General features: G+C 36.8%; 3 protein-coding genes across 5 annotated transcripts in view; 1 reads left to right on the top strand and 2 right to left on the bottom strand.

The window, feature by feature from the left end:
- LOC127512615 (GTPase IMAP family member 8-like) overlaps positions 1-17,739 on the bottom strand; it is a 139,544-nt gene that overhangs the window by 31,367 nt on the left and 90,438 nt on the right. The gene's annotated exons all lie outside the window — the stretch shown is intronic.
- smyd1a (SET and MYND domain containing 1a) lies at positions 934-13,429 on the top strand. The gene is made up of 10 exons (XM_051893673.1): positions 934-1,185; positions 3,878-4,054; positions 4,221-4,434; positions 4,512-4,642; positions 4,746-4,784; positions 6,352-6,547; positions 7,625-7,717; positions 8,230-8,393; positions 10,372-10,540; positions 13,217-13,429. Exons 1-10 carry the CDS (start codon positions 1,049-1,051, stop codon positions 13,355-13,357), a joined length of 1,461 nt encoding a protein of 486 aa, XP_051749633.1. The 5' UTR covers positions 934-1,048; the 3' UTR covers positions 13,358-13,429.
- Positions 13,417-17,635, bottom strand: fabp1a (fatty acid binding protein 1a, liver). 3 transcript variants are annotated; one of them, XM_051893683.1, is made up of 5 exons: positions 17,505-17,635; positions 16,252-16,351; positions 15,921-15,993; positions 15,595-15,767; positions 13,423-13,740 (listed from the first exon to the last, which is right to left on the bottom strand). In XM_051893683.1, the coding sequence occupies exons 3-5, from the start codon at positions 15,985-15,987 to the stop codon at positions 13,510-13,512; spliced, it is 471 nt and encodes a 156-aa protein (XP_051749643.1). In that variant the 5' UTR covers positions 15,988-15,993; positions 16,252-16,351; positions 17,505-17,635; the 3' UTR covers positions 13,423-13,509. The 3 variants fall into 3 exon arrangements, with proteins under 3 accessions (XP_051749644.1, XP_051749643.1, XP_051749642.1); XM_051893684.1 differs by lacking the exon at positions 17,505-17,635 and having other exon boundaries at positions 13,417-13,563; positions 13,651-13,740; positions 15,921-17,495; XM_051893682.1 differs by having other exon boundaries at positions 15,921-16,351.

The following is a 17,739-nucleotide window of genomic DNA, read 5'->3' as shown; positions in this document are numbered from 1 at the left end:
GTGGTTTCTGGAAGTATTCCTGGGCCCATTTAGTAATGTCATTGACACAATCATGCCGATGAGTGATGCAGTGTGGGCCCGAAGACCACGGGCATCCAATAAAGGTCTTCAGCCTTGTCCCTTACGCACAGAGATTTCTCCAGTTTCTCTGAATCTTTTGATGATGTTATGCACTGTAGATGATGAAATTTGCAATTTGTTTCTTGCAATCTTTTTACTCTGCTCTGCCCATCTTTACTTTTGAGAGACTCTGCCTCTCTAAGACATCCCTTTTATAGCTAATCATGTTACAGACCTGATATCAATTAACTTAATTAGTTGCTAGATGTTCTCCCAGCTGAATCTTTTCAAAATTTCTTGCTTTTTCAGCCATGTGTTGCCCCCGTGCCAACTATTTTGAGACCTGTAGCAGGCATCAAATTTGAAATGAGCTCATTTAGTGGATAAAAGTGTAAGATTTAAACATTTGTTACGTTATCTATGTTCTATTGTGAATAAAATATTGGCTCATGTGATTTGAAAGTCTTTTAGTTTTCATTTTACTCAAATTTAAAAAAACGTCCCAACATTTCCGGTATTCCGGTTGTATAAAGTGTGTTTATAAAAGATAGATGCCTTTTAAATCTTAGGATGGGGTCATGAAGATGATCATATCTGATGGTCCATGACAGAGACACTTTATTACAAAACTATTACTATTCACTGAAGAAAGATGAACATGGAGAAAAAAAAGCATATTAGGACACCTTTAATGATGATTTGAGATGTGATGAAAATGACCCTTATTCAAAGATCATGTGAATGTCGATGGATGGAGATAAAGATGATTTACCAGTGTCAGCTCATGTTGGCCCTGATGAGCACACACAGCTGACGGACAGAAATACTCCATACACGTTCTCCCGCCTCCTCACTCCTTCATGCCAGTAACAGTAACTCTCCTCACTGTAAAGGAGCAGCTCTATTTTTAGCCGTGCTGGATGGGCTGGATGGGAAGGCAAGCGCTGGAAACCTTCAGCCGTAGCACAGGACAGCAGACTGTGTCGCCATGACCGTGGAGAAGATGGATCCTGTGGAAGTGTTCGCGGCCGGAGAGAAAGGCCGTGGCCTCCGCGTCACCAAGGAGCTGTCAGCTGGAGATGTCGTGTTTGCTGAGGCGAGCTTCGCCGCGGTCGTGTTCGACAGGTAAGATCGACTGTCAGGTCAGGAACGGCTTACTTTGGAAGAATGTTGTGGATGCTGACCTGTTGACAACTCAATGAAGGGATCCTGAACTTGTCTTTTTTGGACGGTGCATGGTGCAGCTATAATCTAAAAGGGTTTTATCATCTCAAATGTGACGTGATTAATAGAGATCATTTGAGTTTGCACTGCTTTGGTTCTGTTAAATGTAGTTCATACTGATAGCTCGGGTTACTGAACGGCCAACATGTCTGAGATTCTGTAATAACTCATGGTATATTCATATCTCTGTTTCATGTGTTTTATCCCATATGAGTTCCTGCAGTCAGTGTGTAGATGTTTTCCAGCTGATGGTTTAAACCATTGAAAGTCAAGATGTTTGCACTTGAAACTCTGAAAGCTTGTCATTAAATATTGCTCTGGAAATGCAAAGCCTTGGATCCTGTTAGTTGCACATTTTGTTTTGGAGTTTTTCCCCTGGAGAAACTTTGACAGTAGTTCGGTCACTATCAAGTGCTAGAAGGTGGGAGAGATTCCACTCTCATGTGACACGATCACAGTTTCACCTCCATAAAAAGTCAAGAGACTGTGCAACAGTTTGCACTGCAGAAAACACACAGAGCTCTCGACCTTTGACCTTCTGTAAACACTAACATGTTTCCATGTGCTTCAACACAAAGAGTTAACCTGGACGGAGCGTTCGATGACATCAGTCTTAGGTAATGTCATCTTAAAATAGACACATATGTAAGTCACATGAAGCAATATTTCTAAGTGTGCAAAGTGACACCGGAAGATTGAGGTGACAGTTCCTCAATCGCATTTATAATTAAAGCAAAATGTAAATATTTCAATCATTCTCATGGACATGCAGAGTACGGTAGTGCCAAAAGTGACGTCCAGGGGGATATTTGTTTTTAATGACCCTACAAGTTCGATTAAACCATCAAAATATGTGAGCCTGGACCACAAAACCAGTCATAAGGGTCAATTTTTTGAAATCGAGGCGTATACGTCATCTGAAAGCTGAATAAATAAGCTTTCAATTGATGTATGGTTTGTTAGGATAGGACAGTATTTGGTCGAGATACAACTATTTGAAGATCTGGAATCTGAGGGTGTAAAAAATAAAAAAAAATCGCCTTTAAAGTCGTCCAAATGAAGTCCTTAGCAACACATATCTACTTTTTGATAAATTTACGGTAGGAAATTTACAAAATATCTTCATGAAACATGATCTTTACTTAATATCCTAATGATTTTTGGCATAAAAGAAAAATCAATAATTTTGACCCGTATTGTTGGCTTTTGCTACAAATATACCCGTGTGAATTATGACTGGTTTTGTGGTCCAGGGTCACATATGGGAAAATATTTTAGAACAAAACACTATTGTTTAAGGTATTTATATGACACAGTTATTTGGAAAAAAGTGCAAACTACAACTACAGGTTTTATTTTGCTATGTTCAAAAATGCATAGAAAAACAAAAAGCTGACAAAAGCTTACAACATAAGTTATTAATATTTAGTTGGTTCTTTCTTGTTTATAATTTCTTTGTATGACAGTTTAGAGTAAAAACATGTTATTAAATGTTGCCTTCCGTTGGACAAGAGGTTCATAAACGCTTCTCATGTTTGCCTTTGTCATAATCACACTAAATCAAATCACAACTTTGATGAATCGTGCAGCCCTATAGGGCGGGGCTTGATTTTGTCTGTGGGGAATTGATTGGATGATTAACTGGTTGTGGTTTGCTATTGGTGGATCTCATGTAAGTGACAGGTGGTTGCCCCGCCCTCGTCATCAGAGAAGAGAAGAGGGCTGTGTCCGAAATTGCCCCCTATACTCTTAAATAGGGCACTATTTGAGGGCATAGCCATTTGTGGTGTTGTCCGAAACCATGGTGGACATTACTGAGTGCATTCAATCCCACAATGCACTGCAACAACGAGCGTACAACCAATGTACACTCAACATGAATTACTGCGTCTGACCAGAAGATGGCGCCTACAGCTGAATCTTTCATCCATCTACTTCCCAGTGTGGGTACAGCGTTATATCATATTAATTTTTACTTGATTATTAAATTGTTTGATTAAGGTTTATACATGCTAGTTTTCATGACAGAGCTCGAGATCATTTTTTTCATTACTAGCCTGCTGGATCTGCCAGTTTGCCTAGATTCAAATGATTATTAAACAGCAAGCACAAACTATGCAAAAGCAGCAGAACTTCCAGCGCTAGTAGACTAATGTAGGGAATAGTGAATGAAGGTATGGGGCGATTTCAAACACAGCAAGTTTATGTCAAGTTTAGACTTTCAACCAGGGTTAGGTGCTTCTACATCAGTGTTATTCATAAATCATTTCCCTCTTTTTTTAAGGGGTAAGTTATGGGTAGGGTTAGGTTTAGGGGTAGGGAAATGGTTAGGACAGGATTGTTGCTCCAGGATCAGCAAAATATGTCGACCCAGGAAGATGTCTTACTTGGCAAAATCATGGTTTTTATGACTGGATTCTAGGGCCCTAATAAACACCCACAGATAGCATGAGTGCATCACATCCACACACAATTGCGTTTTGCTCTGGCAAAAAATTGCACTTTGATTTAGCACTTCCACAAAAATTGCACAGATGTAATGAACCGTTTTGGATGAGGATGCTAACGCAGGTGTGTGTCTCCGGTCTGTCAGTCTCTCTCTGCAGGTGTGTCACAGCTGTTTCCGCCGGCAGCCAAACCCTCACCGCTGCGCACAGTGCAAATTCGCGCACTACTGCGATCGCACGTGCCAGCGCGCCGCGTGGGATGAACACAAGCAGGAATGCTCTGCCATTAGAAAGCTTGGAAAAGCTCCCAATGAGAACGTGCGGTGAGTCAAGTCATGTTTCACACCAATTTGTTTGTCAAGAGTTGTCAAGAGCCTCTGAAGGGCCTTCAGAGTTAGTAATGATAAATAAGTGTTGGTAATAAAGAAAAAACATGTTCAGCCACAAGAAAAAAGGCATTTATTGGCGTTGAATGTCGTGTGATGGCAGTCTGGCCGCTCGTATCCTGTGGCGTATCCAGAAGGACACGGGTCTGGTCTCTGACGCGCAGCTCACCACCCTCGACCTCCTGGAGGATCACCTGTCCAAAATGACCCCCGAGGATCTGAAGGAGCTCAAAGTCGACGTGCAACACTTCTATAGTTACTGGCCTAAAAAGAGCAAAGCGGTCGGAGAGGACTATGTGTCACATATCTTTGGTGTGGTAGGCAGAGATTCGTCACTTCTTCATTTACGCTGCTCAGCTCCTCAGGATGAGAAAGATGTTTGTGTCGTCCTCAGATCAACTGCAATGGCTTCACGCTGAGCGATCAGAGGGGTCTTCAGGCGGTGGGCGTGGGTCTCTTTCCCAACCTCTGTTTGGTCAATCACAACTGCTGGCCCAACTGCACCGTCATTCTCAATCATGGCAAGTGAGTAGATGAGAATTCATAAAGATGAAATGATTCAGATCTGAACTCAAATAGAGGGATGTGACCTTTAACAGGATAAAGCGTGTGTGTTTCTCTCTTGCAGTCAGACGGCACTAGATGCTTCATTCCACACAAAGAGAAGGTGGGTCAGTGTTAAACACTAACATTTGACCTTTGACCTCTCATTTCCATTTAATCATCATCTGTCTTTTAACATATTGTACATTGTTAGTTCATGATACCTAATGCAGTAACCGATGAATTGAACCCAATTGTAAAGTGTTACCAGCTGCAGAAAATATAGACATTTCAGAGAAAATGAGAATAACTGTTTAGTAAAGATTATGTACACCAGCTCCAGTCATTCTTATAAAACAGTCTAATTGTTACTCAAGAGAAGAAGCGCTTGTCAAGTCATCATGTATTCTCGTTTGTGTCACATGTTATGTTGCTCTAAGATTTTAATTAACATGGTGTTGCATGTGAGTTGCAAAAATAGATTTTTGGGTTTGTTTGGTTTTTGTACTAACACAACAACTGTGTTATGCTTTTATTTTAGGAATGCAATGACATTAAAATAATCACTTAGTTTTGTAAGACTAAATTATGGAACTTTGTTTCTGCCACAGAATTGCTCATCTAACAGGGAACGTTCTGTCAAGGTTCTCTCAATGTTATGAACAAACATTCTTCCAGTAACGTTCCAATAATAACTGCAAAATGAAAAAATAGAGGTAAATAACGTTCACATAACCAAGAAAAAAACGTTTAAAAAACTGGACGTTTTGAACATTCAGAAAACATTCAGAAATAATGTTCTCATAACTTAATGAGAACGTTAGCTGAGTCCAACTTTATGTTTCACAGTTCTGACTGTATAACTCACAATTGTGAGAACAAAATTCAGAATTGAAAGTTATAAACTTGGAATAACGAGATATAAAGATATAAACTCGCAATTCTGACTTTATCGCAATTGCGAGTTTATATCTTTATATCTCTTTATTCCAAGATGTAAACTCTGAAGTATAACAAAGTACAAAGTCAGAATTATGAGATATAAACCGGAATTACAAGAAAAAAGTACAAATTGCGAGATATAAACACAACTACAAGAAAAAATGTCCAATTGTGAGCTACAAACTCGGAATTGCAAGAAATAAAGTCAGAATTGCAAGATGTAAACTCGGAATTACAAGAAACAAGTACGAATTGCGAGATATAAACAGAATTGCCATAAAACAAGTCCAATTTGCAGCTACAAACTCAGAATTGTGAGAAATAAAGTCAGAATTGCAAGATGTAAACTCAGAATTACAAAAAACAAGTACGAATTGCGAGTTATAAACAGAATTGTGTTAAAACAAGTCCAATTGCGAACTACAAACTCGGAATTGCGAGAAATAAAGTCAGAATTGCGAGATATAAACTCGCAGTTGTGAAAAAAACAAATCTGAATTGCAAGTTACAAACTCAGAATTACAAGAAAAAATACAGAATTGAGAGTTATAAACTTGGAATTAAGTACGAATTGCAAGATATATTCACAATTGCGAGAAAGTCAGAATTACGAGATAAAAGGAGCAATTACCATTTTAATTTTTTATTCTGTGGCAGAAACAAGCTTCCACACTGTTGTTGTTGTTGAAGAGAGAGCATTAGCTCACAGTAAGGATCATTGGCTCTGTGTCCTCTGGGAATGCTGTCAGGATCGAGCTGAGGGCTCTGGGAAAGATCTCCGAAGGGGAAGAGCTGACCGTGAGTTACGTGGACTTCCTGAACGTGTCCAAGGACCGGCAGCGGCTGCTGAAGCAGCAGTATTACTTCGACTGCAAGTGTGAGCACTGCACCAATGGCATTAAAGACGACCTGATGACGGCCGTCAGAGACACAGATGGACAGAAGGTTCATATCAACCAGTGTCAGATCTGTACTAGAAACACACTTACACTTACAAGAAAAGCTTCTATATAGAACTATAGACGGTTCCATCCTCCACTTCATATATAGAACCTTCATGGGATTGTTTTATTTAGTTTTAATTCATTCATTTTAATTTTATGAATTAAATAGATTGTAAACATATTTTATCACTAGAAGAAAAAATGAAATAAGTATTTATGCAATCATTTAAGACATTTCTCCTTATAGAACCTTTTTGGCATAAAGTGTCAGATCCTCAGAGAGTTCTTTGCCATGAGGTGCCATGTTGAACTTCCAGTGACCAGTATGAGAGAGTGAGAGTGATAACACCAAATTTAACACACCTGCTCTCCATTCACACCTGAGACCTTGTGACACTAACGAGTCACATGACACCGGGGAGAGAAAATGGCTAATTAGGCCCAATTTGGACATTTTCACTTAGGGGTGTACTCACTTTTGTGGCCAGCGGTTTAGACATTAATGTGTGTTGAGTTATTTTGAGGGGACAGCAAATTTACACTGTTATACAAGCTGTACACTCACTACTTTACATTGTAGCAAAGTATCATTTCTTCAGTGTTGTCACATGAAAAGATATAATAAAATATTTACAAAAATGTGAATGTCATGCTAGAAAGTTTGGTTCTGTAGAAATTTGACTACACTGAGTCACAAAATAAAAAAAACCCCCGACATAATCAAACATAAACAGCTCTCCCCTTTTCGCATCATGCTAAAAACTAAATAAAATAACACTTTATTTCAACCCCTATCCACCTCCTGGGTAATTTTTGTTGATACGCAAAATAGAAAATGTACAAATATTTGTACTCCTTGTTGAATTTGATTCTCTCAGATATAAAGAGCTCAATGGAGGTTTATGCAGAAATACAAGAGCTTTGACCGTATATGACAGGCGTCTTCAAACATTTTCAAGGGACCACGTTACACATTGTATAAAACTGAGCGATGCATTTGAAGTCTGGCCTGTAATAATGTGTGTAGCGAAGGATCACTGCTATCTTCAGATCTTCACTCGTGTGTTTGTGTCTGCAGCCGTCTGCTGAGGTGCTGAAGGAGGTGACAGAGTTCAGTCTTCAGGCTCTGGTGAAGATCGAAGAGGCTCGTACTGAAGGAAACTTCCATGAGGTCTGTCTGACAAGTCGAACCTGAACTTTTGGCAATAAAAGAGGATATAAACAGCATTTCCAAACCTCAGCGATGACCTTTGAACCAACGCCAAAGTGTGATGAAAATTGTTTAAAGTCTCCTTGTGGGAAAATCAAGTTTTTAATGTTGTTTATATGTCTGTGGTGTTTTTAATATGCTTTAATACAAACCATGTGCAAATTTATTTGTCAACACCATTGCTGAGTATTTTCTCCTTAAAACTGCAGTGAAAAAAAGACCCATGGTTTGAAATCGCTGGTGTCTGTGACATCACAAACTACCTTGTAAACAATCACGCAACAGCGAACTAGCAGGGGAGTCTCGAGTCCCTGCTTTCTTTTAATTTCTTATATGAGAAGTGTTATTTGCTTCAACAAAGTGAACAAAAACTGATTTTCGATTTGACCAATATAAAAATGCACTTTAAATGAATGACATGGGTGTTTCAATGCAGCTGTGCGGCCATTAACGGCTGTGATCTGGTTCTGTAGGTGATTAAGATCTGCCGCGAGTGTCTGCAGAAGCAGGGTCCAGTGTTTGGAGACACAAACCTGCATCTGCTGCGCGTCCTCAGCACTGCCAGTGAGGTCCTGTCCTTCCTGCAGCAGTTTGAGGAGGCGTCCGGATACGCGCGGCGCATGGTGGAGGGATACGCGTGAGTCTGTGGCTTATCCCGTCTGTGGCTTATAACACATCCATTTCTGCATTTTAATGAACTGATATGCATTCTTAAATCCCAAAAATCGATCTTTTATTCTATGCTGTTTTCAGTTGATGTGTGAAAAAACTTTATCGAACATTATTTATATATCGGCTTGTTAACCGATCATCTCTTCCTCTTTACTAGTAGCAAATAAACATGGATGAACATCAGAAGGAATGTTGAAAGATGCAGAACAACTTACTGAAACAAATCATGTCTCATATAATCGATCAATCAGTGTTTCAACCACAGAAAGACGTCAATAAAACAGCTTGAGAACAATCAAACGTAACACCATATTTACCTCAGAAAAGCCATTCAATAACTCTAGTGAGGAGCATTTTGATACATATGATCTATATTACATATTCATTACATTTTTTACTTCACCTATTCTTTAATATTTAATGTATGTATGAATAAATCCATCATGAAAATAAGTGTTTAATTATGACAGACACTGTTTATTTAAAAAAAAAAAAAAAAAAAACGAATTGAAGTAGAAACATGATTTCTACTGAAACATGCTAGAAGATGCTAAAACATGCTAACATGCTAGCAACACATTAAAACATGCTAGCAATGTGCCAAATCATGCTTGAAACATGCTAGCAATGTGCAAAATCATGTTAGCAACATGGTAAAATATGTTAACAATGTGTGGATTCATGTTAGAAACATGCTAACAATGTGTTAAAACATGCTAGAACCATACTAAATCATGTTAGCATGTGAAAACATATGAGCAATGTGTGTTAATTTAGAAACATGCTAGCAACATGTTAAAACATATTAGAAACATGTTAAAGCATGCTAGCAATGTGTGAAATCATGCTGAAGCATGCTAGCAATGTGCTAAATCACGTTAGCAACATGTTATAACATGGTATCAATGTGTTAATTCATGCTAGAAACACGGTAGCTATGTGTTAAATCATGTTATGAACATGCTAAATCATGCTAGCAACATGTTAAAACATGTTATCACTGTGCTAATACGTGTTAGAAACACATTAGCAATGTGCCAAATCATGCTAGAAACATGCTACCAACATGCTAAATCATGTTAGCAACATGGTAAGCATGCTAGCAATGTGTAAAATAATGCTGAAACATGCTAGCAATGTGTTAAATCATGCTAGCAACATGTTATAACATGTTAGCAATGTGTTAATTCATGCTAGAAACATGCTAGCAATGTATTTAATCATGCTGAAGCATGCTAGCAATGTGCTAAATCACACTAGCAATATGTTATACCATGTTAGCAATGTGCTAAATCATGTTAGGAACATATTAAATCATGCTAGCAATGTGCCAATTCGTAAAACATGCCTTTTCCGTGTTAAATCATGTTAAAACATGATAAAACGTTCAAAATCTGTTGAAATAAGCTAGAAACATGTTAGCAATGTGTTACATGTTAACATTTTATTGACTACTTTGAGTAAAATCTTAAAACTTTTAAAAGTTATTTCTAACTTCCAGACACATAACTGTATTATGTGCAGTTTAAATGCTTGTAGACAAATCAGTTGCTAATTGGAACCTGTTATAACATGTTTGCTAGCATGATCTAGCATGTTTCTAAAATGATTAACACATTAGTAATGTAGCGACTGACAAGGTTCCAATGTAGTTTACAGCTTAGTTGAAAGAGATTGTTTTTTCTTTGAGAAATATACGTACTGTATATCGAATTAACATCAAATCGGGATCAGAACTGGATCAAATGGCACGCTTGTGAATGGAAATCAAACAGTGAACTTTGTATCGAAGTCCAGCCCTAGTGAGTTATAACAGGACTGACCTCTTTTCATCCAGTGAAATCCAATAATCTGTTGATTTCCTGTAAATCTCTTTAATTCCAATCACCTGTGCTCCAAATATCAGGCCAGTCAGACAATCATTTCCCTGTTCCTCGTCTTAGGAAGCTTTACCATCCCAATAACGCCCAGCTGGGCATGGCCATCATGAGGGCGGGTGTCACGCACTGGCACGCGGGGCTGATAGAGGAAGGTCACGGGCTGATCTGTCGCGCCTACGCCATCCTCTTGATCACACATGGAGCTCATCATCCCATCACCAAAGACCTGGAGGTAAAACACCAGCTGCACACGATACACAACCATCAAACGCTTCAGGCTCGAATGTTACCGTGGCGAAAATCAGTCAGTGTTGGTTTCTATTACAAGCTCATTATGTTGCTCCTGTAACAGAGTTGAACTACTGACCTTGATGAGGCCAATCTAAGTGAAATACTGACGATGACTGCTTAAATACGATGTCAGAAAGATGAAAGTATTATTTTTAAAGGGAAAATGTGACTTCATAACAGGGCTGAAGAACAGAAAGACAAATTCTGAATCATAAAATGACATTTTTTTAAAAAAACAAAAAAAACATGCACTGTAGACAGTGAAAGTATGATGTTTTAATTTCAATCAAAGCAAAATGTTGGTACAATTTGAATTCAGTTAACATTTTGACAGTTTAAATGTAATGATATTCCAGTGAATGAAAACTTTGATAATAATTTTTAAGGCAAGACACCACAGGTAAATAGGGTACATTTTTAACTAATAGATATCACCATATTTTCCCCAGTTGATTAATCACAGTATATTAAGATATTAAATTTTGCATTACAACTTTTCAAAAAAATGGTAGGTGCAAATATGCAAATGAGGCATTATTTAATTAAAAATTCACTCAATTGCATGCATTTCCAGAAAAGAAATCTGAACATTGGATAAAGCCAGGTTAATAACAAAGGGCCAAGCACCGAATGTTCGATTGTGTCTACGTACTTACTATTATTCTTCTTCCGCTCTGGGAGTCTATGGCAGCCCATAGAACCGCTTGCGGGAAAGTTATGAAATTTGGCACGCTGATAGAAGACAGTCCCAACAATAACTACAGCAAATTTGGTAGCTCTAGATCAAACTCTGTAGCGCCACCACTGGTCCAAAATTTCACTAATGTTTACGCTAATAACTTTTGAGCCATACGGGTTAGAAACAAAATTCTTTTTTTCCTCTGATTCCTTGGCTCAATCCGATTCGAATGCACATTCTATTACATCATTTTCCATCATGAAACTTTTCCCACCAAAAAGCATGACCTGAGGCTACATGCTGCATGTCGGCACAGTGCCACCTACTGGTCCGGAGATAGCAAAAAATGGCTATTTTTGTTTATAACAGGTTCCCAAACATTCCTGGAGCCTCCCCAACACTGCATGTTTTCCATGTCTCCTTAATTAAACACACCTGATTCAGATCATCAGCTCATTAGTCGAGACTCCAAGACCTGTAATGGGTGTGTCAGACAAAGGAGACATGAAAAATGTGCAGTGCTGGGGAGGCTCCAGGAATGTGTTTGGGAACCCCTGGCTTTTAACTTCCGAATAGTTTGGCCAAAAAATTATAAAACTGGTCGTTAGATGCAGGGCAGCATGCGAGTTAAAAGATATCCAATTTTACCATATTGGCCACTTTGGGTGTCGGCCATTTTGCATTTTGTAGCTAAATGTTGTATTTATTGAATGCATTAGCATATCATTACGCAACTCGGTATGCATCATCAGCACGATGCCCTGAAGGAGCCTGAGAAGTTTCAAGACAGCGCCACCTAGTGGTGAAATCAAATACTTATATGCTCATTGATGTGGTTGACTTATTTTTATGGGAGTCATCTCCTTAGATTCCTGAATCCTTGCCGATTCCAATGATGCCTAACATGCTAGGTTTCGCCTTATGGTTTGTGCAATGTTGCGATTTAGCAATAAAATAATGTTTGCGAATATCTTCGAAACCGTTAGTCTGATCGAGATGAAACCACCATAGGAAATTCAGAAAAATAGGTCGTTGGCTATACGTTAAATCCCAAATGCCAAAATTTTGATAGTAAGTGCATGGGTCATTTTTTATGCACTCAAACATATACATGTCTATAACTTCTAAACGAGATATTTTCACCAAATTTGACACACTTATTTATGGGCATATTCTGAGGACACATAAAAAAAGTGGTGGGATTGCACCTGTTGGTGGCACTATAACTGAACAAAATATTAAATTGCCACTAACTACAATAAATATATGTATACAGTATATGAAATACAGTATATGAAATAAAATGCTATATTTTACTGATAATTTCACTTCTTGTTTGGTTTTTTGTGCTTGGACCCTTAATGGCTGCTTGCAGCTATATTTCTAGTTTGATTTTGTCAACATATTAGAGTTAAAACTTTTTACAGAGGGAATTTCTCTTTTTATCACTCAGAAAATGAGATATGAACCAACCTTTAGAATATAGATGTGAATAAAACTGTAAAGTTTGGTGTCTGTATTTGGTGTAAGATTTCTGACTCAAACTCACCACCTTTAATAAAGATATGGATTTAAATTGAAATCTACAGATGCAAATAGATAAAGTGCAATAAAATAAACACTTAAAAGTGTATTTTGTATGTTTTCTTTCCACTAGTCGTATGTTATGTAAGCAAAATAGACCTCAAAACTGACTAGTGCATGAAAAAACAATGGTTTTGCCTGTAATGTCTCACCTTAAAACAACTAAACAGAGTTAAATCTATCCAATCATGTAAGTTCAGTAAGTCATGGACACACACACAAATGACACTGTTTCCTGAGAGTCACTGTGGGTAGAGAAAGATTTGATTTTAATCCAAGAGAAGCACATCAGAATGGGTTTGTGAGAGTTTATTTGCACTGTGAGCTTGGATGATGTGAAATGTGTGTTTTCAGGCAATGCGGACGCAGACAGAGATGGAGCTTCGTCTGTTCAAACAGAACGAGTACGTCTATCACAGCATGAGGGAGGCCGTGCTCTCTAACAAACCCATGAGCGTCGCTGGAGAACAAGTGCAAATCAAAGCCACTTCATAAACCTGCTGATGTACTGAAGCTAAGCAAGAAACGTGCCTGAATCTGCACTCTAATAAAGGCATTTTCAACAGATCACATTGTGGCGTTTTGATTGAATCTATCCCAGATGTAAGAAAATCACTCGCCCTTCCAAACAAACAGAAGTGAGACGATCAGGAGATGCGCCTGCTGATCCTCTTGTACACGATGCCGTCGAAGCTGAGGGTCTGAAAGCACATGGCACAGGCTTCAGTGATCGAACAGTCAGTGATGATGATGATTATTATGATGATGATGATGATGTCTCGACTTACGTTACTGATAGTGTCTCCATCCAGCTCAGTCACAGAGTCGATCCCCTTCACAAACACTGTCAGCTTATTCCCGTCCATGTGAACCACAGTCTGACACAAACACATGAGCAGATCTGTAATATCTCATCAATCTCACAAAACCTGACAGTCATAACGAAAAATATTAATCAATCTACTCATATTTCACTCTAAAAATATTAATCACTCTAATCGATTAATGAATCTACTCATACTTCACTCAAAAAATATTAATCAATCTACTCATATCAATCCACTTGATTAATCAATCTACTCATATTTCACTCCAAAAATATGAATATACCTACTCAATTAATTAATCTACTCATATTTCACTCAAAAAATATTAATCACTCTAATCGATTAATCAATCTACTCATATTTCACTCAAAAAAATATGAATCACTCTAATCGATTAATCAATCTACTCATATTTCACTCAAAAATATTAATCACTCTAATCGATTAATCAATTTACTCATATTTCACTCAAAAAATATTAATCACTCTAATCGATTAATCAATCTACTCATATTTCACTCAAAAATATGAATCACTCTAATCGATTAATCAATCTACTCATATTTCACTCAAAAATATGAAGCACTCTAATCGATTAATCAATCTACTCATATTTCACTCAAAAAATATTAATCAATCTACACGATTAATCAGTCTACTCATATCAATCTACTTGATTAATCAATCTACTCATATTTCACTCCAAAGAAACAATCAATCTACTCATATTTCACTTCAAAACTGATTGATCAATATACTTGATTAATCAGTCTACTTATATTTCAGTCCAAAAAATATTAATCAATCTACTCGATTAATCTGTCTACTCATATTTCACTCCAGAGAAGATTAATCAATCTACTCATATTTCACTCCAGAGAAGATTAATCAATCTACTCATATTTCACTCCAAAAATATTATTCAATCTACTTGATTAATCAATCTACTCATATTTCACTCCAAAAATATTATTCAATCTACTTGATTAATCAATCTACTCATATTTCACTCCAAAGAAACAATCAATCTACTCATATTTCACTCCAAAGAAACAATCAATCTACTCATATTTCACTTCAAAACTGATTGATCAATCTACTCGATTAATCTGTCTACTCATATTTCACTCCAAAAATATTATTCAATCTACGTGATTAATCAATCTACTCATATTTCATTCCAAAAATATTAATTTATCTACTCAATTAATTAATCTACTCATATTTCACTCAAAAAATATGAATCACTCTAATCGATTAATCAATCTACTCATATTTCACTCAAAAATATTAATCACTCTAATCGATTAATCAATCTACTCATATTTCACTCAAAAAATATGAATCAATCTACACGATTAATCAGTCTACTCATATCAATCTATTTGATTTATCAATCTACTCATATTTCACTCCAAAGAAACAATCAATCTACTCATATTTCACTTCAAAACTGATTGATCAATATACTTGATTAATCAGTCTACTTATATTTCAGTCCAAAAAATATTAATCAATCTACTCGATTAATCTGTCTACTCATATTTCACTCCAAAAATATTATTCCAAAAATATTAATTTATCTACTCAATTAATTAATCTACTCATATTTCACTCCAAAGAAGATTAATCAATCTACTCATATTTCACTCCAAAAATATTAATCACTCTAATCGATTAATCAATCTACTCATATTTCATTCCAAAAAAGATTTATTTGACTCCAAAAAAGATGAATCAACCTACTAGATTAATCAATCTACTCATATTTCACTCCAAAAATATTAATTTATCTACTCAATTAATTAATACTCATATTTCACTCCAATCAATCTACTCATATTTTATTTCAAAAATATTCTTTCGATGTTGGTGGGAACATGAATAGACTGTGATCTGACTAACTTTAGCTTTTTCTCCAGTGAAGGTCTCCAGCTCACACTCCTCACCCACAGTGAACGAGTACAGGATCACTTTAGTTCCCGCCGTCACCGTCACCTTGAAGTCATTTCCGTCCTGCTGGATCTCTGAGATGCTCTTGATGTCTTTGCCTTTCTCGATCTCATCCTCCGGCAGCCCTGCAGAGACGCAAGATTTGAAATACATGAAACAGATGTCAAGTGTCTGACTTTTTCTAACCAGGATTAATTTGCATGCATGCTTTTATTCTCATATTACAATCACGATAACAAGCAACCTGCTGCTTCTGTGTTTTCTCAGGACAGTCTTACCAATGGCCTTCATGAAAGCCTCAAAGTTCTCATGTGACTCCAGCTGATATTTCCCACTGAAATCCATCAGAAGCTGCAGAGAGAAATCAGGATCAATCATTCAATCACACTGAATGAACCTGAGCAGATGACAGCAGCCAATCAAGACCTTTTTTTACCCAGCTAACAAAAATATGTTCTAAGAACATTTCACCAACATTCCTCTTAATTTATGAAAACATTAAGGGAACGTTCCATTTTATCATTCTTCAAACACTATTTGAACGTTACTTTTGAATGTTCTCTGAACGTTCTGAAACAAGCAGCAACATTCAAGAAACGTTAGACTTACCGTTAATGTTTCCTCCGATCAGGTTCAGAAGATCCTGCAGAAATGCGGCGTTTTGGTTCAACAGGCTGTTTTCAAGGGTTTCTTACTTCAGGATTTAAACCTATCAATGCACAATACGATTATATAAAGACAGATTATGATTATGCCACTGAGAAAAAGCTTCAGTGTGGAATAAATGTCCAAAGGTTACACTGAAATAAAGACATTCACACAACGTTTATTAAACGTACTCTGTGCGTTTCTTCTCTTGTTGGTTCAGACAAAAACGGTTTCCAATAAATCACAAATCCCAAATACAGCAGAAAGCTCCTAAACTCTTTGAACTTTATAAATTATAAACCATTGCAATATTACAGACTCTGTACATTTCCTGTTTTTCATGATTAATTTTTGAGTCATACTTTAATAAATTCTGCTATATATGTATATATATATATATATATATATATATATATATATTCCCCTATCCCAATAACAGTGTGTATTGTTCATTTAATTGATTGATTGATTGATTGTGTACAGACTATTAAATATAAACGTTTCAAAAGGGTTTTTTCACAGTGATGCCACAGAAGAACCATTTTGGGTCCCCAAAGAACCGTCCAGTGATCAGTTCTTAAAAGCACCATTTTTTCTTAGTGTGAAGAACATTTTAATAATTTATGCAATAGGAAGTTTCCATGGATATAAAAGGATCTTCATGAATGCCAATAATGACCTTTAAAAAAAGTGTAGTAAAGGTTTGAAGGTTTATGTCTAAACAGAAACTATCTTTCAAAAATAAATCCACTCTAAATAATAATAATAATAATAATAATAAAAGTGTGACAACTAGCCCCGGCGTCCCCTATAATCAAAACTGATTTGCTATCAACATCCCGGCTACAATGCATAATTATTAATGAAATCCCTTTTATGATTAAGCATTTTTCTGTCATTTCAATGTCAAAAATATGACCATATTGGCTGAAACGAATGTAGCCTAAATATTACATTACTATGTTATATTATATTTTTGTCTAATCAGAGATCAGAGATCTCCTGTTGTTGTTGTTTTTTCTGCTGTTTGGATTTATTGGAATAGTATTAAGTTTTGTGTTTACTGTTTGTATTCCATTTAAGCAATTTTCTCCTGTAATCACAAACGGCTGTGATTGGTTTATCGCCGCAGGCGTTGTGTAAAGTAACACGAATCACGTGAGAATGACGTCTCTGTGCTGCTTCAGCTGCGGCTTACGACATAATTTACTCACGAAAAATGACACCGATGACTTTAACAATAATTCTGTCGCAAATACACAGAAAAATAAAAATAGGGGGATTATTATTTAGTCCAACTGCGTCCGAGTCACTAAGTCCCGCCCGAGGCTGATATCGAGGTTGCCAGGTCTGCGAAACAAAACTAAGCCAATGACCCTGTCTCACATATCAAAGCCACTCCTATACCTAAATTATATTACGGTCACTTTTATGCGTTATACATAATTT

Source organism: Ctenopharyngodon idella, chromosome 5 (assembly GCF_019924925.1).
Source record: "Ctenopharyngodon idella isolate HZGC_01 chromosome 5, HZGC01, whole genome shotgun sequence".
Taxonomy (NCBI): domain Eukaryota; kingdom Metazoa; phylum Chordata; class Actinopteri; order Cypriniformes; family Xenocyprididae; genus Ctenopharyngodon; species Ctenopharyngodon idella.
The sequence above is the reverse complement of the archived record's forward strand: the minus strand, read 5'-3'. Positions and strand labels throughout refer to the sequence as shown.